Below are 23,810 nucleotides of genomic sequence, written 5' to 3'. Positions count from 1 at the left end.
TTAATTTATTGTGAAGTTAGCTAACATACAGTGTATATAGTGCTCTTGGCTTCAGAGTAGATTCCTGTGATTCATCACTTACATACAACACCTAATGCTCATCCCTATAAACACCCTCCTCAGTGCCCATCACCCATTTCCCCTGCTCCTCAGCCCCATCAACCCTCAGTTCTCTGTATTTAAGAAACTCTATTGGTTTGCCTCCCTCTCTGTTTGAAATTATTTTTTCTATCCCTTCCCCCATGGTCTTCTGTGAATTTTCTCAACTTCCACATATGAGTGAAAGCATGATATCTGTCTTTCTTTGACCGACTTATTTCACTTAGCCTAGTACTCTCTAGCTCCATCCATGTCATTGCAAATGGAAAATTTTCACTCTTTTTATGACTGTGTGTGTGTATATGTGTGTGTGTGCATGCATGTATACTATATCTTTATCCATTAATGGACAGTTGGGCTGCATCAGTAATTTGACTGTTTTAAATAATGCCACGGTAAACATAGGAGTGCATATTAACTTTTTGAATTAATGTTTTCATATTCCTTAGGTAAATACGAGTAGTGGAATTACTGGATCATATGATAGTTCTGTTTTTAATTTTTTGAGGAACCTCCATACTGTGTCCCACCATGGCTACACTAGTTTGCATTCCCACCAACAGTGCACGAGGGTTCCTTTTTCTCAACATCCTCGACAACATTTGTTGTTGCTTGTGTTTTTGATTTTAACCATTCTGATAGGTGAGAGATGTATCTGATTGTGGTTTTGATTTGTATTTCCCTGATGATCAGTGATGTTGAGCATTTTTTCATGTATCTATTGGCCATCTCTATGTCTTCTTGGAAAAAATGTCTATTCATTTCTTCTGCCCATTTTTTAATTGGTTTGTCTGGTTTTTCAGTGTTGAGTTTTATATGTTCTTTATATATTTTGGATACTAACCCGTTATCAGATAAGTCATTTGCAAATATCTTCTCCCATTCCGTAGGCTGTCTTTTAGTTTTGTTGATCATTTATTTTGCTGTGCAGAAGTTTTTCATTTTGATGAAGTTCTAATAGTTTATTTTTGCTTTTGTTTCCCTTGAAAGAAGTTACTATGTCCAGTGTCAGAGAGGTTACTGCATGTGTTCTCCTCTAGGATTTAAATGTTTTTCATGTCTCACATTTAGGTCTTTCATCCATTTTGAATTTATTTTTGTGTATGGCGTAAGAAAGTGGTCCTGTTTCATTCTTTTGCATGTTGCTTTCCAGTTTCCCCGTTTGTTGAAAAGACAGTCCAGCTTTCTGCACATTTGCACATTGATTTTTTATCCTGTGACTTTGCTGAATTCGTTTACTGAATTCAGTTTTTTGGTGGAGTCTTTCTATGTAGAGTGTCATGTCATCTACAAATAGTGAGAGTTTAACTTCTTGCTGATTTGGATGTTCTTTATTTCTGTTTGTTTGGTTGCTGTAGCTAGGACTTCCAGTACTATGTTAAATGACAGTAGTTTCATTGAACCTTTTATTATGAAGATAATTTTTTTTAATATTTTTATTTATTTCTAGGAGAGAGAGAGAGAGAGACAGCGTGAGCAGGGGAGGGTCAGAGAGAGAGAGGGAGATGCAGACTCTGAAATAGGCTCCAGGCTCCGAGCTGGCAGTCAGCACAGAGCCAGACGCGGGGCTCGAACCCACGAACTGCGAGATCATGACCTAAGTGAAAGTTGGACGCTTAACCGACTAAGCCACCCAGGCGCCCCTGTGAAGATAATTTTCTATTCACATGAAGTTGTGAAACTATTGAGAAGTCCCATAATATGTAAAGATCCCCTTACCCATTCTCCCCCAATAGAAATATCTTGCAAAACTATTGTATAATAGCACAACCAGGATGTCGACATTGAACAGTCAAGATTCAGAACATTTCCATGGATACAAAGATCCTTTATGTTGCCATTTATGGCTACACCCACTTCCCTTCTACCCTCACTCCATCCTTAACCCCTGGCAACCACTAATCCGTTCTCCATTTCTGTGATTGTGTTTCTGTTTCATTAATCTATGTGTATATACCTCCACAAAGTCTTGATTCCCGTAGCTGTGTAATAAACCTAGAAATTGAATAGACTGATTTCTCCCAGTTTACTCTGATTTTTAAAAACTGTTTTAACTACTCTAGTTTCATTTTCTTTCCACACAGATTTTAGAATAGTTTTGTCTTTAGCTGCAAAAAAATATTGCTGAAATTTTTATAGAAATTATATTGAACTTTTATATCAATTTAGAGAGAATTGATAATGTTATGCTGTGAGTCTTCCAGTCCAGGAACACAAGATGTCTTACTGTTATTTTGTGTCGTTCAGCACACTGCACATCCTTTACGTGTATTGTTAAATTTACTTAAGTTAAATACTTAAGTATTTCATTGGGGGAGAAGGGGTCTTTTCAACTGGTACTATAATTTTTCATTTTGGTCTTCACATATTCATTCTTAGTATGTTGAGATATAATCAATTTTTATATGTTTATCTTGTATCCTGTGACTGTGCTGAACTCACTTTTTGATTCCAAAGGCTGGTTTTTGTTTTGAGTTTTTGGTTTTGGTGGGGTTTTTTTGGTAAATTCTTTGAGATTTTCTATGAAGACTATCATGTCATCTGCAAATAGAGGCACTTTTATTTCATTGTTTCTGATTAGTATTCCTTTTATTTCCTTGTTGTTTTGCATTGGATAGATTAATGACTAAGAATTGTGAGAAAGAGCATTCTTGCCTTATTTCTGACCTTAAGGGGAAAACATTCCCTTTTTCACCATTAAGTATAATGTTAGTTGTAAGCTTTTTTTTTGTAGGTGCTCTTTATCAAGTTGAGGAAATTCCCTTGTATTTTCTTTTCTGAATTTGTTTTTTAAAATAATGAATATTATGAATTTTGTGAAGCAGTTTTTATGTATCTGTTTATTTAATCATATGATTTTCTTCTTTGCCCTGTTAAGATGAATTATAGTGGTTAACTTTTGAGTATTGATCAACAGCATCCTTAGAATAAAGCCACTTTATCATGATATATAATTCTTTTTATATGTAGTTAAATGCTATTTGATAAAAATTTGTTATAGATTTCTGCGTCTGTATTTAGGATGGAGCTGAAATATCTTTATCTTTTCTTAACTATAATTTTGGAAGTAGGGTAATACTGGTGTGATAAAATGAATTGGGAAGTAGTCCCTTTTTTTTCTGTTTTCTAGATGAAATTGTGTAAAATTGATGCTAATTCGTTTTTAAACATTTGGTAGATTTCACAGGGAATGCTTATGGGTACTTTAGAATCATAAATCCCATTTCCTTAATACTTACAGGCTGTTCGAATTATGTATTTTAGATTAGGTACTTATAACCTTGGTACTTTTAAAGAGGTGAATCACTTCCTTCTGCTACTTGGGACTTATTTTGTTCTTTTTTTAGGTTCTTAGGGTATAGAATATTCATTTAAGACCTTTTCTCTTTTCTAACTCATGCATTTAGTGCTATAGATTGTCCTCTCAGCACTGATTTGTCTGTGTCCTATAATCGTTTAATTCCGTTTATGATATTTTTAAAAATCTCCCTTGAGACATTATTCTCTTTGACCCATAGATTATTTAGTATTGTTTAGTTTCCAAGTATGTAGCGATTTTCCTGGTATTTATGCTTAAATAAATCTTTGATATGCGTTTCTATATATTCTGATGATTTTCTATCTATTTTACAATCAGTTGTTGAGACGGATGTTAACTTCTCCAACACCAATCTTTAATTTTTCTATTTTTTTCTCTCACTTATGTTTTTTCTTCACATTTTTTACAGATTTGTTGTTTAGTATATATGTATATATATGCAAGATTGCTATGTCTTCTTGATAGATTAGCTCTTGTTATCATTATATATAATGTCCTCTGCTTTTTCTGTTAATTTTCTTTGCTCTGAAATCTAATTTGTCTCATATTGATCTATCATTCATGGGGTTTTTTCATTAATGTTTGCATAGTGTATCTTTTTTCATTTTTTACTTTCACTCTGCTGAATCAGTATATTTCAAGTGCATTTTTTGGAGTGACTATGTGGCTCACTCAGTTAAATGTCTGACTTTAGTTCAGGTCATGATCTCATGGTTCATTGGGCTCTATGCTAATAACTCAGAGCCTGCTAAGAATTCTGTGTCTCCTTCTCTCTCTTCCCTTCTCTTGCTCTCTCTCTCTCTCTCTCTCAAAATAAACAATGAAAAAATTTTTTAAATAAAAAATAGTTTCTTATAGGTAGTATATAGTGGGGTCCGTGGATCATGCCATAGATTTCTTTTTTTGAGAGAGAGAGAGACTCTTTTCTTTTTTTTTTTTTTAATTTTTTTGAGAGAGAAAGAGAAAGAGTGCAATGAGAGGGGGAAGGGTAGAGAGGAAGAGAGAGTAACCCAAATAGGCTCCTTGCTGACATGGGGCTCCAACCCATGAACCGTGAGATCATGACCTGAGCTGAAATCAAGAGTCTGACACTCATCTGACTGAGCCACCCAGGCACCCTGGATCATGCCATGGATTAATGGCAGAGAGGTCATTAATCCAGTCTGGCAATTTCTATTTTTTGATGGGTATATTTAGACCATTTTCATATAATGTAATTATTGATGTGTTAGGACTTAAGTCTGCCATTTTTGTTTGCTGTGTTTTTTATTTCTCTGCTTTTACACAAACCCACCTTTACTGTGGGTTTGTTTACTTGTTTTTCTTTTTTGAGCTTTTTTTTTTTATTCCATTTTATCAGTTGTGTTTTTGAGAGCGTCTCTTTGTGTAACTTTTTTGGTAGTTGCTGTAAGGATTGCATCTTATATTCGCAGTTATCACAGTCTACTAGTATTATATTTTACCAGTTTAAATTGTAGAAAATTTCTTCTTTCATGTTCTTTTGCCTTGGCTAGCCCAGTTGGCACAGCATGCAACACTTGATCTCAGAGTTGTGAGTTCAAGCCCCATGTTGGATGTGGAGCCTACTTTAAAAAATTAAATATATATATATATATATATATATATATGTATGTATATACATATATGTGTATACTATATTTATTCTAGATACATTTAGAACCATGTCAGCTAGTGTTCAACTTTTTTGATTAAAATAAAACATGATTTTTTAAAAATTTTTATTTACCTTTTGAGAGAGAGAGAGAGGGAGAAAGAGAGAGAGAGAGTAAATAGGGGAAGGGCAGAGAGAGGGAGAGAAATCCCAAGCAGTTTCCGGACTGTCAGCACAGAGCCCAGTGTCAGGCTCAGACCCATGAACTGTGATCATGACCTTAGCTGAAATTAAGAGTCCGACACTCCACCTATTGAGTCACCTAGGTACCCTCCAGAATAATTTTAAAACTCAATAAGAGAAGGAAAATCTATTGGATTTATCCATATTTTATATTACTGTGTTCTTTCTTTCTTTCTTCCCGAACTTCTAAGATTCTTTTTTTTTTTTTTTCAATCATTTCTTCTTTTTTAGAGAACGTTCCACAGTCATTGTTTGTGTTGGTCTGCTGACAACAAATTATTTTAATTTTTATTTCTAATTGTTTTCCCCCTATAACTTAAGTATTGTTTCTCTCTCATTGCTTTCAAGATTTGTTCTTCGTATTTGGTTTTCTTAACTCTGTCTCTGATGTATTTAGAATAGATGTAGGGTAGACCCAGGACTCTGAAATGCCTAAGAATCTGAATGTGGTTTAGTGGTTTATTAATAGGGTCATCAAGAAACCAGCACAAACTTTTGTAGCTTCCATAAATAGGTTGTTGAAGAACAAGTCAAATACCCAGGATTTCTATGGGCCCAAAAATATATACTCACTTGTACCTTATGAGCCTAGAATCAGAATAGGGCCTAGAATAAACTGCCTTCTTCCAACATAAGGGTTTAAATAAAAACCAAACTTTATATTAGGTGAACACACTTTAAAGATAGTATATGTAAAAAGTATGATTTTATGCCTGGATTTGAGCATAGGAAACTTATTCTTGAAGTGGCATTAACAGTTGATTATAAACTTCTCTCACTCATCTTGTTTATTGTTGCCTGTAATTCCATAGACTAAAACAGCCCTCAAACCAATTTAGAACAGTGGCTTATTGATGTTCTTACTTTCTCTGCTTGTGTTGCTAACAAAAATGATAAAAATCTTATTAGTTGGCTGAGTCAGAATTTTTTGTTCTATATCTTGGTGCTTCTCCAAGCCAGAGCAAAGAACGAGATGGAATGGGGTAGATTGTTGTGTTGTTTTCTGGAGGGTAGCAGTTTTGTGGAGAAGAGGCTTTAAGTCTCTGAAGTTGTCAAGATGGAAAGTTTCACCAGAAATGAATTGACATCAAACAAAACACGAGTACCTGTATTTGGATGTTTTACCACATACCCAAGACAGACAGTGGATTATAAACCTTTCATTTATTGGACTCTTTGGGCTCCATCTGTAGACCAGTATGTTGTTTCAGCGTCTGAGACAAACCACAGAGGCTAGCCATACTTTTTGAATGTTGTTCTTCATTTTAATCTGTGTGTTTTCTGCGGTCAATCCTGATGAGAAAACTCTTAACTCATTGTGGTATATCCAGATATGTACCAGTGGGTGGCAGTAGATATGGCAGAGTTCTCAATAATGTAGCTACCAATCCTAGCATCTAAAAGCAGGACACTTGAGGGCTTTTTTTTTTTTTTCTTATTTGATTTAAAATGCATCTGATTACATTTTCACACATTTTCCTGATTTTAGCAGGCATACTGAAGGGTAATTTTTAAAATAATAACAGCTAACATATAATTCTTACTATGTACCAGACACTATTTTAAGGGTTTTACATACATTAATTTCAAAACAACACATTTGATTTTTGAAGTATTTTGGTTAATGTAAAGTTATATTATTATTCATTTATCCTATTTACCTATATTAGTGTGATAAGATAGAAAAACATTTGTTGATAAATATTATATCATGAAGTGGAGGAACTATTCAGCTGTCAGCCATTCAAACAGATATTTTTTGTTGTTGTTGTATTTTGTGAGATATTCTCTATGTTGTGTGTTGAGGACACCTTGCCAAAAACAACTCCCATTTCACATGTTTTAAGTGTTTGCTTTCCATCAAAGCCACATCTCTTGATATCATCTCCCAGGGTTGAGGAATTTTATTTTAGACAGCAATTAGCTATAGTTCTTCTCACAAATTGTTGTTACACAATCTGATTTAGCAAAGTTTCCTTTAACTTTGGGAAACCATTGGAAAATATATCAGCATTTATGGCAGAGTTTGGCATAGTATGTCATTTCAGTACATCTTGAAATGCAAAAGAGGACAGTCACTTTTGTGCAGGAAAAAGTATTGGACCCTGGTCCAATTCAGAAGCTCTGGGTTCAGGTTCATGCATTTTTGTTCACTAGCTGTGTGACATTGACAGAGACTTCTGCTCTTTGGGAACTCAGTCCTCATCTGTAACATGTGAGAAGGTTAGATTAATCAGTAGTTTTCAGTCAGCATAATTTGGAGCTTTAAATCACTCTGCCATTGCACCACAGGGGTTGATCCCAGGATAGAAATGAAGTCCCAACAGGCTGGCCCCTAGGACCTCCCTTCTGCTTTCACCTAAGAAGCTTCCTTTAAGCTTTTAAAATTATTGTCTTTATTTATAATATTCACCTGAAAATGTATATGATTTCATTTGTAAAACAGAATTCTACTTATTTTATTTTTTTTAATTTTTTTAAACTTTCTAGTTTTTTTTTAACATTTATTTATTTTTGAGAGAGAGAATGACAGAGCACAAGTGAGGCAGGGGCAGAGAGGGAGACACAGAATCCAAAGCAGGCTTCAGGCTCTGAGCTGTCAGCAAAGAGCCCGACGTGGGGCTTGAACCCACAAACCCAGAGATCATGACCTGAGCTGAAGTTGGACACGTAAGTGACTGAGCCACCCAGGTGCCCCTCTATTTGTTTTTTAAAAAAGGATGAAAACCCTGGGATTAGGTTATTTCAATGGTCCTTTCTGTCCCGAAAGTGTTCATGATTCTAATAACTGGAGAGTCAAAGAAGAAAAAGAAATTTGACATTGACTTTAACACATTGCTAGTATCTTGAGTATCCAGTATACAACTGTGGGAGGCCAGGTCCACCATTTATGACCCTGAAGGGTTGTAGTGTGCTCTTTTATTTGATTAATTTTATTATACCACAGCTGCCACCCACAAAGATGAATGACATAGATTTTAAAAGCTTACCTTCTTTTGAGAATTTACATTATCTATTTTTTTAGGCAAATGTCAGGATGCAAAGTGATCCTGCATAGGAGCATTGATTACTAAGTGAGATATACAAGCCAGAAGCTAAATGCTTTTCTCGCCTATCGTTAATTCGCCATATTCTGCTCTCAGTGCTACTCTGTCCATTGCTGCTGCTATAAATGTTGCTGTATCTGAAGCCCTTGTTTCTACAGCTTTTTCTCCATTACCAGCTGAGTGGAGTTATAATATGGACGAGATATTTTATAGTAAAGGCTAAGGGGAAAATCTCTTCCTTTCTAAACTTGATCTCCAACCTTTCTGTGAAGGGTCAAGTTGCTAGACAGATGTGTTGCTCATGTACAGCTGGACATGATTCTCTTTTTAAAAGCAAATAAACAAGCAAACAACCTATCTGCTCCCTTGGCTACCAGGAACCAGAATCAATATAAAAAAGTGTCAAACCTCCTTACACAGCCAGACCACTAGTTGCAAAAACTGTGAAGGAAGTAGTACAAGACTGTCTTAGCCAAAAACATGGTCATGATATATTACCCTGAAGGTGCCAGAGAAATGCAAAGTGGGATAAAACAAAACAGTACAACACAACCAGATTCTCCAAGTCTCATCTGCTGATGTCCTGCTTTTTAAATGGGATTCCCCACCGCCCCTGCCTTTGCCCATATGTTGTAATGAGTTAGTATCAGCTCATTTAAAGAGTTGGAGCCAGTCCAAGGAAAACACACAGGACTGCTGCCCTTTTCACCAAAAAAAAAAAAAAATCTTTCATTAACTAATGTTGATGGAAGCACATTTAGCCTCAGCAATTTGCATCGCAGTTGAATTGCTATTTGTATTGAACAGCAGACCAGAGAATAATAAAGCAAAACATGGGCATGCCAGTGGTAAGCAAGGGAGCAGAGCGGCCCTTCAACTTTCTCCATGCAACTTTCTCCATCGTTCGTTCTAAAGCTGGTAAGACCAAACAAGACTGCTCATTCTAACGAGGTGCACTAATCACACTCCGTTGTCACAGCCTTATGTCACGTCAGCTGTCCAGGGGTCTTGCCTATATTGTCTCATCTTGTGGTTGCCGCAGAGTAGTTGCTTCTCAGCAGTGCCCAGTGGCCATATTTTATCTGCACAGGTTAATAACCCTGTTCATCATCCCAAGTGCATGTACTTGAACAAAGGAACTAACAAGCGAGCAATTGCACAGAACAGTGATGCTGGTCGAGGAGACAATTTTAGAGGTGCAGGTTAAGCAGCAACCATAGAGAGGCAGCAGTTAGGGAGGATATGGTTATGAAGTCATTGGACCCCTGATTGTTGACATCAGGGAACTCCTAAAGGAAGTGAGAGGAATATGAATATGTGCAATTTTTTAAATAACAGTGTGGAGAAAGGTACAATTAAGCCCTGAGTGGTACAAATGAGAGCACGAGATGATATCTACAGCAGGAAGATTAGAGAGCACAGTGCTATCTGTGGCTTTAGCACTAACTAGGTAATCTCTGGCAAATCATTTGCCTTCTCTGAGCCTAATGTCTGTATTTATGGTAGAATGAAATGTTTCACTGTAAAGTAGAACATTCTTGCCAACTCTGAGTTCTCCAAGTTTCTGAATAAAGATAAGAAAGTTCAATACAGCCATACAACCAGAGACTTTTAAAACTGACAATAATCCAACTAAGCCTAATTTAAGTATAAGCGAGAGGAAAGAAAGGAAGAGAAAGGTGGAAGAAAGGAAAAAAGAAAGGAAGGAGGAGGGAAAGAGCGTTGGAGGGAGGGAGAGAGGGAGAGCCAGAAGTCTGGGAGTTCTGTGGGCTTCCGGCAAGGGTGGATCTGGTCCTCAGCCACCACTGTCTCTTCTTTACCAGCTTTGCTGCCTCACAGGTTCCTTAGCATAGTACAAAGTACGGCCTTGGAAGCACGAGGCTAATAGAAATGTGTGGCTTCAGAAGGAGAGAGATGCTACTCATTTTTGCCTATCATGGGCAGGGTTTGGTCCCTTTGTTGTTAGTGGTCCATCCCGGGGCCACTTTGGGCTTGAGTTGAGGCCTAGCTGGAGGGGGTATAAATGCAAGAGGGCGCTGTGGCAAGGCATGCTGTTAGCGAGTTAGGTAGCAAGTGCTGGCTCTGTACTGGTTCCCACGGGTGTCCCTGTGTCTAGGCTGGGGGCAGGGGAGAGGGAAATGGTACCCCCTAGCTCTCTGATTCTTGGTGAAGTGCCCTAATGATCTCTGCCTGTCTGGTATATACTCTGAGATTTTTCATTTCAGACTCAGTCATTTTTCAAACGGTTGCGTTTATGCTGTATCTCCTCAAGACTCTTTGTTGTACTGTCTCTTTAAAAGGTGGACACTGTGTTTCCTCTCACCCTCCAGGCTCTCCCAGAGCCCAGCCTGGTTATTTTTCAAGTTCTAGGTATTAAGTGCCACTAATTGTGCCACTGACTGAACTCCTGAAATTGTGACCGTCTGGTTTTCAAAGTCAAATGTTATGGGAATTCCTCTTCCCTGTGCAGGTTCCCCAGGCCTGGGGTGCCTGGTCTGAGGGTCTGTTTCTTTCCCCTGTCTGTGCCCACGGTGTCCCTGCCTCCTGAGGACAGTCTGAGGATCTGTTTAGATCCCAATTGTATCTCCTCCCTTCTTACGCTCTTCCATGTGGCCTCTCCTCTACATTTAGCTGTGAAGCATCTATTCTGCCAGTCTTTGAATCATTTCCTGGATTATTTACACTGATGTGGGTATTATCTAGTTGATTCCGTACAATGAGGTGAGTTTACAGTTCTACTCCACCATCATTCCCAAAGGCCCAGGAGTTCTATATTTTATTTTTAATTTAAATTTTTTTTTTAATTTATTTATTTTGGGGGAGAGAGAGAGAATGCGAGTGGGGGAGGAGCAGAGAGAGAAAGGGGGAGAGAGAGGGGGAGAGAGAGAATCCCAAGGAGGCCCCACATTATCAGAACAGAGCCCAATGCAGGGCTTGAACTCACAAACCTTGAGATCCTGACCTGAGCCAAACTCAGACACTTAACCAACTGAGCCATTCATGCTCCCCCAAGAGTTCTATATTTTATTTTATTTTATTTTAAGTTTATTTATTTAGAGAGAAAACAAAACCAGCGGAGGAAAGGGGAAGAGAGAAGGGGACAGCAGAGAAGCCGTCTTTGGGGCTCAAACTCCTGAACTGTGAGATCATGACCTGAGCCAAAGTCAGATGCTTAACTGATTTAGCTTTCCAGGTGCCCTGGGAATTCTATATTTTAAATGCCAATTGCAGTAATCTCTTTGTGTTCAGTTGTCCAAAATCAAGCATTACAATAGGTATTAGTTTTTTTGGAAAAGCAGTTTGACCTCTATGTATTTGGAGAAAATAGACAACATAATTTTTAAGTTGCAATAATATTATGAAGCTCTGAGGGTGATGGAACTTCTTTACATTTATAATTTTATCAAATCTGTGAGTTGAGCTTGACTATATAGGAGAGCCAATACCTACTAATTATCCAGGAAGTTTTAACTAAGGCCTTTGTGATTTGCTGTGCCAAGTTTAGTCTAGGGGAATGAGATCCGTTCTTTGATTGGTTGATGAACGCTACTGTCCATCACTCCTGGTCCAGTGTTCCATTTAACAGTGTAATTCACTACTCCAAGGGACCCAGCTTAGAGAACCTTCTAATCTTGCATTTAGAAACTATCCTTTATGTTCCTTTCTGGAATTATCAGTGAAGGTGCTCCATTCTTTCCCCCTAGCCAAGCAGTAGTCAAGAGATCTGAGCTGGGCTCCTTAGCTTCTCTCTTTATGGAATTTGGAGTGGAGTGACACAAAGATTAGAGACACCCAGGATAAAATGCCCATGTGTTCATGCTACTTACATCCCTACCCTCCCAGACCAGTTGTAATTCTCTGCAGAGTCTAGATCCTTTACTCCCATGTATCTATTAATTACTCTTATATACTTCTAATAAATTCAGAAAGCTTCCTGTACAGTTAACAACTGGTTGCTGTAAGTTAGCAAGTGCTGGGTATGACACCATCCCCCAATTCCATTTCTTTAGGTCAGAATTCTGTGAGTTGGGCTTGGCCCTGGACTCAGCTGGGCAGTTTGTCTGGTCTCAACTGGACTCCCCTTCTGAATCCTCTGTGGTCCTCTTCAGGCCAGGTGAACAGCTATGCTTGTGGGCATTTGCTAGCTTCCAGTTAAGGTACTCTGCAGGGCATCTTAGGTGGGAAGAGTCCTGGGCTCTTCTCATCTAGCAGGTTGTCCTGGGCTTGTTTGTATAGTGGTGACAGAGTTCCAAGTAGAAAAATGAAAATCTGCAAGGCCTCTTGAACTGTCACTACAGGTTGACACAGAGTTTCTTCTGCTATATTCTCTTTAGCAGATCAAGTCAGGAGGCCAGCCCAGATGTGAGATGTAGAAAGTAGATGCATGTGATCTCTTGATGGTAGCTGCAATGTCACATGTGAATGAGTAAGAATTCAGGATGAGGAATTTTCAAAGGCACTTGAACCATCTATCACACTCCCAAGTTGGTTTCTATATAGTTAAGGAACCTGATAAGCCTATCAAAAATCCCTTAAAAATGCAGCCTAATACATGGACTTTCTTCTCTCCCTTTTTTGATATAACTCTGATTATGGGAGGTTTGGGAACCAAGGTTAACTCCTCTGTGGGATTCATAACAAAAATTACCTGTTATCCTGAATCCCAATACACCACATATTGAGGGGATTGTTTGCAATTCCTATGTAGCTGAATTAGCCACAGTCTCATCATCAGCTACATCATCTACCAGGTTTCTTGAGGTTTCAGCCTCTTCCGTTATGACCTATCCCAGTATGACCTGGCTACTCACAATAGTGTTGCTTCCTGCTGCTTGTAGTATAGCACTTGCTAAAAACATTTGCATTTGCCTTTCTGGAGTATATATTGAATTTCTGTAAGTTATAGTTTCCTTTTATGCAGCACAGCCTCTTGGTGAGCAATATCAATCATAGAGCAAGGCAAATGCTAATATTAATGTGCACTGCTGTAGGTGTTTCTTGCCTGTTTTCATCCAACTTCTGACTCAGCCCAGCCCTCTCTAGGTTTGTGAGATCTAATAAGATCATAGCACAGGGTGGTATAGCTGCAGGCAGAAAATTCTGCTTGCCAAATATATTTTCCTTTATAGCAAGTTTGTAAATTAATGTAGGGCACTGAGATACCATGGCTGTATACATGCATTTAGACAGAATTTTCTTCAGTTGACTACCCTACCTTCCGGCCACTAATTTCTCTGAGATGATGCCAAGCTCTTGGTCAGATGTAGCTTCAATGCTTCCCACCTTCTCAGTGTGAAATGATAATTAATATGACTTTACAGCTAAGGTGGTGTTCTGCTTCCATTAATAACACCCATTATTCCAAGATGTTTTAATTTGGTTATAAAAATTGACTCTGGAGGTGGAACTTGGCTTGGAAGCTTATTTTAAGAGCAAATTGTTTCTAAATTTTCATTAAAAAAGTTTTTTTTAAAGAAAATGTTGTGTTACTTTGGAATTACATAAGCACTGTGCCAAATTCCTAAAATATTGATATGATTCTGGATTTGTAATTTAGTTGGTCTTTTTCTCTGGTCTCTCCACCAGAGTCAAGACCTCCCAGGGCTTCTCAGCGAGCTTAGGATCAGCAGAGGCCAGAGGTCTGCCCTATCTCATCAGTTGGGATCAGAGAGCATTTCTTTTACATTCCTTTTCACACTTAAACATCAAATTGTCTTTCCAGGCAACAGTTTATACAGGCTCTTGACTGAATTGGGTTTGATAGTAAGAGGCAGCTCATTTTCACATTATCCTGATGGGTATCTTACCTTCTTGCAGAGCTCCTGGAGGAGACCCACAGAAAAGATGAAGAAATGGAATCTCTACAGGTAAAGTAAATTCTCCCATAGGTCAGGTGTCCTTGGGATAAAAACATTTGTTTTACTCTGTTAGGCTTTATTGCTATCACATTCAGACCAGTGTGCCAAATGGAGTGAAAAATATGTCCAAATTTTAAAGCCTAAGTTGGAATTTGCTTCCTTTTAGAAGTGTTTGAGAGCCATTTATAATCTCCTGAAACAGGAAGCCAACTCAACCCTGTGCTACTCTTGAAAAGAACCTTTATTCCTTGGTATAGCTTAATAGGAGCTCCAGCATTAAGAAATGAAAGCGACATCTTTGCAAAGTCATTTCCCCCAAAACAGGGCTGATGAGTGAAGATGAATTCATGGAATCTACATTTCATGTGAAAGTCAAGAGTGTTCTGACTCCATGAGTGTCATCTACCAGTGACCAACCAAGGATATTAACACATACATGGAGCTTAAGACTTACCTTGTATGCCTCTTAATTCAATCTGGATTTATACATAGTTCTTGGGCTGGAAAACTGTGTTTGAAAGATTACTCTAGAATTTTAATTGGCAGTTCCGTGGTATGAGCAATTGATGTTAACTTGGCCTCTGACAGTATTAGTTCTCTCTTCCTTTTACATTGGGCTAACTTGCAAATGGATAACTCAAGAGTCTGTCTTTATTAGGGGAAACATAATCAGTTATACTCACATGACAGAACCAATTCACTTAATGTCACATTGGGATTAAAAACAGTAAATACTTTGGACATTTAGAGTTCTTCCTGGGCCTGGAAGCTATAAGGTGGGACTGGAGAGTGATATAATGAGCTAGCTTGAATGCTTAGCAGTAAAGATGTTTGCTTCTGGCAAATGAAGGATGGGTCAAATGAAGCCCAAAGAGCAAGAGAAATGCACTGTAATAGGGAATTCTTCTATTTAGTGGTGTATTTGTTAAAAGAAAACTATATTAATCTAAAAACGATGAAGAAAGGTATAGTTCTATATACTTAATACAAATGGCATGTGTTGGCCACAATTCTGTACAGATTAAATTCTTTTAACATCTTGAGCTATAGACAGGTTAAAAAGAAACAGCCCAGGTTGGTCCTGTCTGAGGCTAAGAAAAATCTCATATACTCACCCTGTCTATCTCAAAGAAATTAATATCAGAGGCAAAGCTTCTGTGTATACTAAATGTATATATTGAGAAGGTAATAAAGTCCTTTTAAAGCTGTGTGGTCATACATTGTGTTTGCCCACAATAGCACATAGAAGCCTATTTATTGAGCACATAGTACATACATGGCCTTTCGAAATGACAGCACAAACCTTTTTAAGTTCACTTCTCTCACAGTACAAATGCTGGAACCAGTAATCCTGTTAAATTTAATAGCCTAAGTTGCTGCTCAAATATTTATGAAGAACTGGCAACATTTTCTACCACAGTGTCCAGCAAGTGCAATAGAATGCACCAGGCAACTAACAACGGGATATGTATAGATGTAAAGTATCCAGTCTGATGTCCAGCAGCAGGAGAGTTCCCAACTAGTGCCCAATAGTAACACTCTATTAAGAACAAAGAAATTGACATCTCTGAGAATGTACAAGAGTACAGAGACACATCACTGAAAACCTTTCATTTTAACATGAGGAAAATTCAGTGAAAAGACCTATATTCCTGAGTTTCTGTATTCAAATATAAATCTCACAGGTGATAGTTTTGAGAAGACTATTAAAGTATTTAGGTTGAAGTCCTACAATCTCAAAGAACTTGGGGGAGCCAAAGACAAAATAGTTTCCAAAAAAAATAATAAATAAATAAAACAATAGCAGAGGATTAGAAATTGACAGCTTTGAATTTTAATAGTGCTTCTGCTTCTGGGCAACTTTGAGTAACTCAATTAACGTTGCTGTGCCTATTTTCTCATCTATAATATAAAATCATAAAACTGTCTTCCAGAAGTATTTAGTGTGGATTAGATTATCCTAGAAAGGAGACCTAAATATTTAATTCCAATTTACAATATTAACAAATCCCCATGTATCCAAATTGAAGTCAGTTTTATTTACTCATTATCATCACATAATTATGTGTAGCAGACATTCCGTATTTAATGTTATCCTCCTTAAGGATAGAAGGGTGTTTATCTCTATACCCTTTCCAGTTTTCTCCAAGTAAAAGACGTTTCATATATTCACTGAACAAATGCTTGTTGAGCACCAGTTCTATGTAATACTGTACTGAGTGCTAGGAATACAGAGGCAAGCTGCTTCTACTGGCTCTATTCCTGCCCTAGGAATGTATCTGTTATATAATAATAAGGGATTTATAATAAAATGTTTAAAAATTATATGAGAGGGGATATATGAGTCACCATGGGAACATATAATAAGAACACGTATCTTTGGTAGAGATAGGATGGATTCGGTAGAAGTGTAGAGGGTTGAAGGTGAGTAGGGTGAGTAGCAAACCAAGTAGCTTTCCCAAAAGAAACCAATATTTAAATGATAACCTGGAGTTAGCCCTGGCAAGTTTGGAGCGATTAGAACAGTTTTAGGCAGTGTGAAGGAGGTAAAAGAACATCAGTTTCATATTTGAGAAAGTGAAAGAAGTTTGGTGTGATGGAATGTAGCATTGAGAGAGAAAAGGCAGGATTGGAGTTGATAAGGTAAACAGAGGTCTAAAAGACCGCATAAAGGAGTTAGAATTTTACCTTTGGTGTATGGGAAACCAGTTAAGAGTTTGAAGCAAAACAACAGTGTAATCAAACCTGCTAGGTAACTAGCTGGTTATAAAGTCCAAAATAATTGGGAACAGGTAAGATTGAAACCAGGGGGACCAGTTGAGCAGATGTTTCTGGGAATCTTGACAAGAGAGGATAGTGACCTGGATTGGGTGGTAACAGAGAGCATGAAGAGGAGTGGGTGGTTTCCTAATGTATTTAAAGATCTAAAATCCCATGAAACTTTGAGATTGCTTGTCAGGAAATGAAAAGGAAGGGATTAAGAATGACTCCTAGATTTCTTGATTGGGCAACTCTGTGGATGGTTGTGCCAGTCAGTGAGAGAAGGGGAAGTTGATTAGTTCACTTTTTGATATTTTCAGTTTGGGTGCCTTGAAACATCCTGAGTCTGGAGCTCAGAAGGCGAAAGCTGAACATGCAGAGTTTGTTGTCGTCAAATTGGTCTCCGTATCATGTAGATGATACTCACAGTCATAGGAGCGGGGCACCCAGCTGTCTCGGTCGGTGGGGCATGCAACTCTTGATCTCAGGGTCATGAGTTCGAGCCCCACGTGAGGCATAGAGCTTACTTAAAAAAAAAAAAAAAGTCATAGAAGCAATGAGAACACCCCCTCCCTGGGGGAAGTATGTAGATCAAAGAGATGAAAATTTAGGCCAGAACCGTAGGGAACACTGACACTTAAGTTTCAAGCTAAGGATGAAAATCCCGCAAAGCAGTCTAAGACAGAGAAAATAATCCCAGGAGAGCATAGTATCATGAAGCGTGACAAATAATATTTCAAGGGAAAAAATAATCAATAAAACTGGGTAAATATTTGTTAAATCCTTGAATCCACCTAGATAAGGGGCTTAGATTTTAAAATTAAAATTTACCATACAATAAGTGGTAATTTCCTTTCAAACCTGTGAAGCCACTCTCTTCTTTCATGTTCTCAAATATCTACTATTTAGCACAGTGCCTCAACCAACATAGTAGGTACTCAGTGAATCTTTGGTTACTTAGTAAACAAATGAATACCACCTTGCTGGACTCTTTTAGAACCTATGTTGGTCTTGTGAAGGTCTACCTATTAAAAAACAATAATCATCCCTGTCCTAGAGTTCATTTTCTGTTTAAAGGTTTTTTTGGTGGCGGAGCTCCTAAGTTGCAGCATTCCTGTGTAGACACACACACGCACACACACACACTTCACTCTTCTTCCTTTTCTCTGCCCTTCTCTGTTCCCCCTCCTTCTTTGAATGTAGTATTGAACCAAAAGGTCAATAAGTGAGTAATCTGGCATGAATAGTAATAAACAGTGGGAAAAGAAAAGGAAAAAAATGGTGAGTGAGACAGGCAGCAGAGAGAAAGGTGTTTTCAATCTTAAGAAGAATCACAAACGATGGAGACAAACATATTTAACAATGATTTCTAAAATACAGCTGATAATTACCAAAATTCTTCACTGGAGCTTAATATTGTCTGGCTCCGGGGTGTGTGTGTGTGTGTGTATAAGAGAGAGAGAGAGAGAGAGAGAGACAAAGAGACAGAGACAGAGACAGAGAGAGGGAGAGAGAGATTCATTTGTCTTTGACCATAAATGTGTGGTATGGTAACAGAGTCCTATTTGCATATGGGTTTGAGGTACATTGAAACAAGCAAATCCTTTATTTAATCTGCTCAGAGATCAGCTGAAATGTTTTAAATAGACACAAAAGGTAATCCATTTCCCTCAATTTAGTTGAAAAACATTCAGTGACTGCCACCTTACTTGTGATGAGTAGTGATGAATGGTAGGTGCTGCTATAGTTTTTTGTTTTCATTTTTGTCAACTACCAACCTGCCTGACTCACCTTTCATCAGTTTCTTGCTTTGTGAACCCAAGAGCGCAAATCACACTGAAGGAGTATCCTGCTTAGTTACAAAAAACTTCAAAATGCTACCTAGGACAGTCACTAAACAGAGTATCTGGAAAATGCATATGCCCCGCCTTGTATGCTAACTCATTTTATGTCAAATAAGATGAACTAGATGATTATCAACATGATTTTTTCTACTCACTTTTCTCTTTTATTTTTTTAATGTTTTATTTATTTCTGAGAGAGAGACAGTATGAGCAGGGGAGGGTCAGAGAGAGAGGGAGACACAGAATCCTAAGACAGGCTCTAGGCTCTGAGCTAGCTGTCAGTGCAGAGCCCAACGAGGGGCTCGAACCCACGAACCGTGAGATCATGACCTGAGCTGAAGCCGGACACTCAACTGACTGAGCCACCCAGGCACCCCACTCTCCTCTTTTACTAAGCCATCTTCAGGTCACTTTGAGGCAGTATCCTTGTCTATAAATTGGGGACAGTACTAATACTTAAAATGACCTTAGAGCAGATTAATTGGGATAAGAAATGCCTAAACCTTGGTGCCTGCAGGTCTTCTATAACTATTAGTTCTACACACTGACTACTTGTTTGTACCTACTATGCACCAGACATGGTGCTGCATAATAAGTGTGCCTGTGTCCTCCCAGAGCCACCCTCTCCCTCTCTCTGACCCCCCTCACCCCCTCCGTGGGCAACCATGATTTTAAATGAAGATTTTGGTCAGATTATGCTAAAAAGAGTGTTGTGTCTTGGGATAGCTACTACTAAATATAATGAAACAGTGAAAAAAGTCACGATGTGACAATAATGAAATTGATTATATGGGCCAAATATGAACATCAATCATTATTCAAGAGGAAAACGGAAGGAAACTTTTTAGTTGTAGGATCTATAAATGTCACAAATATTTCTAGACACTTTCTTTAGTATCAGTATTTTCATTAGAGATGAGCTGAATCCTTCATTTAATTAGAAGCATTGGGTTTGTGTGGGGTTTTTTGCAGTAATATATTTTTTTTCTGAGACATTCCAGAAGCTACAGATGCCCTTGAAGGATATTAAATGGCATTACTGACATGCTGGTTTTCAGATGACCCATAATTATATTTAATTTCTCTCCCTGGTAGCTTTTAAAAATAGCCTGGAACATGCTATTTGAAAGATTTGATTTATATTTTAGAAATTTGGGGGGAGTGGAGGGCAGGTGTTTGATTTGTTTTTTGTCATCCCAGTACTGCTCAGGCAAAGCATTTGAAATGAGTGGAAGGAGAAGATAATCTTTTCCTCAGCCATTACTTCATTTCAGCTACTTATGGAATAGCCTATGACAGCATGGTGTTTGAGGAAAAAATAGAACTTGAATTTTTTAGCTCTTTTGGAACAAGTCTAATAAATATTAATATAGGGGAATTATAATATGAAAAAGAATTCCAGTGTAGAGTTGGCAGATGCATCGTTGGAAATAAGCTGGGCAAGAAAAACACCCAGGACAAAAAGCTGACATGGGTAGATAAATCACCCTGGTGGACGCTGGCAGGATCATGCATTAACATCTGAGTAGTACCCATAGATGGCCAATCCTCCTGGTAAACAACCATGTGATAAACTGGGATAGTAACAGACCAACTGGATAATTTCCACGAGTTTGCTGTCAGTCATTTCTTCCTGACTGCAGAATTCCCAGAGCCTGCACTTTCAGACCACATAGTGATTTGGGGATTTTAGAGATTATGGGTAAAAATGCAGAGATGGGGCTGCAAAGAGTCCTTGAGTTAATTTAGAAGAGAAAGTAAGGGTGAAGTAGGATGCTGTATTCTAATGTTTTTTATTTATTTCTAGTAGAGAGAGAGATAGCGTGAGCAGGGGAGGGTCAGAGAGAGAGGTAGTCCCAGACTCCGAAACAGGCTCCAGGCTCTGAGCTGGCAGTCAGCACAGAGCCCGACGCGGGGCTCGAACCCACGAACCATGAGATCATGACCTAAGCGAAAGTCAGACGCTTAACCGACTAAGCCACCCAGGCACCCCAGGATGCTGTATTCTAATACTGGATCTCTAGAAGAACTGAAAAATTGGTTAAAGCAATTCTTACATTTTCCTGGAAGTTGTAATTTGCTTAGGAGATTCTAAGGTACATTTTTAGAAGTCCCACTTTGAATAAATTGATAAATTATGATTTATTGTTTAAGTCTTTATTAAACTAGAAGGTAAATGCGGTATCCTGCCCCTCCCTAGGATAACTCATGAGAGTTAAAATGTAACTCCCATACTTCTAGAAATCAGCATGTAAAGCACACCTACATATTCTTCCCAAGATGTAAGAATGTAGGCAAATAGCTGTATGTCTGTCTGTATTTCTTTTTGTGATATATGATTTTTTAAAAAAATAGCCATAACCAATGACATAAACCATGCAAAATGTGGGTGATTATGGGGAATGGAAGATTGGGCAACACTTACCACTTTGAGGGCTAGGTGATTTAATGGCCCATTAAAATCTTTCTTCTCAAGGTAAAGAAGCTTACCAAGCTTAAATTCGGTATGAGGTCTCACCAGAGATGAAACGTTAGCAGTCTGTGTCAGGGTCAAGCAGGGTCTCAGCCAGTTAGATTTGTACACTTCCATTTACTATGTTAAGAGGCCTCAGGAGAACAGGGAACCAAGCTCACTAAAATAGATTCCACTTGAAATCTTAATGACCACTAAATTTTATCACTCTATTTTACCTAAAATTCGCAACTTACTTTTAATTCCGAATCTATAGCAGTAAAACCGGAAAATAAAATACCCTGAAAGTGAAGTAGTCCATGTCTGAATATATGGAAGTTGATTGATAGATCATTGTCTTTTGAGAATAAAAGAAGCATGAAAGTGTGGCTGGTTCTGTTTCTCCAAAGAGATGCAAAGCATAAGTCTTCAGAATTCAGCAGCCTCCTTCCTTTGAGTCAAGCTCTACAGAAGCCTCTAAAAAACAGACGCCCTTTGGAAACATTTTAAAAAATGCAAATATAAAGTGTAATTTCTGACTTCAAGTGCCCAAATTTTACTATGACAAAGTTTTATAAAAACTTGGTAAAGGAGCCAAGTGAGTGTTACAGATTTTGTAAACTGTTCCCACAAGGGGGCAATTTATTTAATGTGTCTCTGCATACCAGCCCCTTTGCAGTGGACTCCATGAAAAGCAACACTTCCAGAAAATATCCCTTAGTGCCTCTGTCAGAGTCTGACCCGTGGGCTCCATGGGCATTGCAGCTGATGGAAGAGCGGCTTCTGTTTTCTTATGAAAAATGAAAACCGTCTAAGCATGTTACCCTGCTTTGCAGTGTCGAGCTTCTCTGGAAGTTTCTGCCATGTTGCTGGAGTCAGCTGTTACCTTACAATATGCAGCAGTTTCATTTGGGCCGTTTAGGTAATCACTACAGGACCAGTCTCCTTTAAGTGTGTATCTACTTATTCTTCTCACTCACATCTCTGGATATGCCTCAAACTTTGGATAAATAATAGTGTACCTGCCATTTGAGCTGCTATAACAAAAAGACTGAGTGGCTTAAACTAGAACCCTTTATTTCTCACAGCTCTGGAGGCTAGGAAGTCTCACATGTAGGCAGTTTCACTATCTGCATTCAGTAGTTATGTTGGCAGATTCAGATTCAGTATCTGGCCCACTTACTGGGCCATAGCAGGAGCAGACAGTACATTCTGGAATCTTCTCTAAGGGTAGGTACTTTCCCGTTCATGACGGCTCTACCCTCATGACCAATCGCCTGTTTGAGGCCCCATCTCCTGATATCACATTCAGGATTACGATTTCAACCTGTGAATTTGGGGGAGACAGAAATATTCAGGCCATAACACTCCATTCTCCATTTTGTCTTCTGCCTCTTGATAACAATGACAGTTGTGAAAACAGTATTCTAAAGAATGTGTGTAGTGTGCAACAGATTTGGTTAGCAATAATGCATTTCTGGTTGAAACCATTTCCATTGACTGAAATCTCTGAGGTTCTAGGGGCGTCTGGGTGGCTCAGTCACTTAAGCATCCAACTTCAGCTAATGTCATTATCTTGCAGTTCATGAGTTTGAGACCCATGTCGGGCTCTGTGCTGACAGCTCAGAGCCTGGAGCCTGCTTCCGATTCTGTGTGTGTGTGTGTCTTTGTCTCTGCCCCTCGCCCCCCACACACACTCATTCTCTCTCTCTATCAAAAAATGAATAAACATTAAATAAAAATAAAAGTAAAACAAATCTCTGAGGTTCTAAGTATTAATAGATCATTGAAAGAAACTTTAGTTCTCATTTGTAGGGCTGTCTCCCATCCCCATCTCTGGCAGATTCCAGAATGTAAAGAAACATTGGAGAAGATTTCCCTAGACTGTGATCTCGAAAACTCACTAAGATTATGTTTCATTTATTAACAAGTACTGATTTAGTACTAGTTAGTTCCTGTCAAGATTTTGCTAAATCGATCCAGAAGGGTGATGGTCTGTGCATCAAAGGACAAGAAGAAATTGCCCTCTGGCTTGTTAATGAATGGTACTACTGGTAACAGACAATACTTTTGTGTCATGCACACTGAAACTTCTTAATATATGCCACTGATTCCTTGTGGTACTTCTACAAGATAAATACTGTTATTTCCATTTTACAGATGAAGAAGTTCCTGGCTTGTTCAGCCAGTAGTTGGCAGGGCTGGTACTCACACTAGAGTCTGCCTGTCGTCTCTACTCCTGTACTTACATGCCTCCAGCACTTATGGAGAACAGAATCCCCACACTTGATTGGTTGGTTTGTTTGCTTAGGTTCCTGGCCTCTGTTTCTTCAGATTTCTTCCATCTTTTTCTTCTAGGAGAATGATTCATTAGAAAACATATTTACTGTGTTAAAATACTAACTCACCCCTTAGCTTCTTAAGAAAAAGACTATAAGGGGGCGCCTGGGTGGCTTAGTCGGTTAAGCGTCCGACTTTCGCTTAGGTCATGATCTCGCGGTTCGTGGGTTCGAGCCCCGCGTCGGGCTCTGTGCTGACTGCCAGCTCAGAGCCTGGAGCCTGTTTCAGTCTGTGAC

General features: G+C 38.5%; 1 protein-coding gene across 6 annotated transcripts in view; it reads left to right on the top strand.

Moving 5' to 3' along the window:
* CEP128 (centrosomal protein 128) overlaps window positions 1-23,810 on the top strand; it is a 408,652-nt gene that overhangs the window by 299,452 nt on the left and 85,390 nt on the right. For all 6 annotated transcript variants that reach the window (XM_039257020.1, XM_039257017.1, XM_039257022.1 and 3 more), the window contains one exon: window positions 14,138-14,187. In XM_039257020.1, coding sequence (XP_039112951.1) covers window positions 14,138-14,187 — 50 coding nt within the window. The remainder of the gene's footprint in view (window positions 1-14,137; window positions 14,188-23,810) is intronic.

This window comes from Hyaena hyaena, unplaced genomic scaffold (genome assembly GCF_003009895.1).
Source record: "Hyaena hyaena isolate Hyena2069 unplaced genomic scaffold, ASM300989v1 scaffold_597, whole genome shotgun sequence".
Lineage (NCBI taxonomy): Eukaryota > Metazoa > Chordata > Mammalia > Carnivora > Hyaenidae > Hyaena > Hyaena hyaena.
Note: the sequence above shows the minus strand (reverse complement) of the source record. Positions and strands in the feature narration are given on the sequence as shown.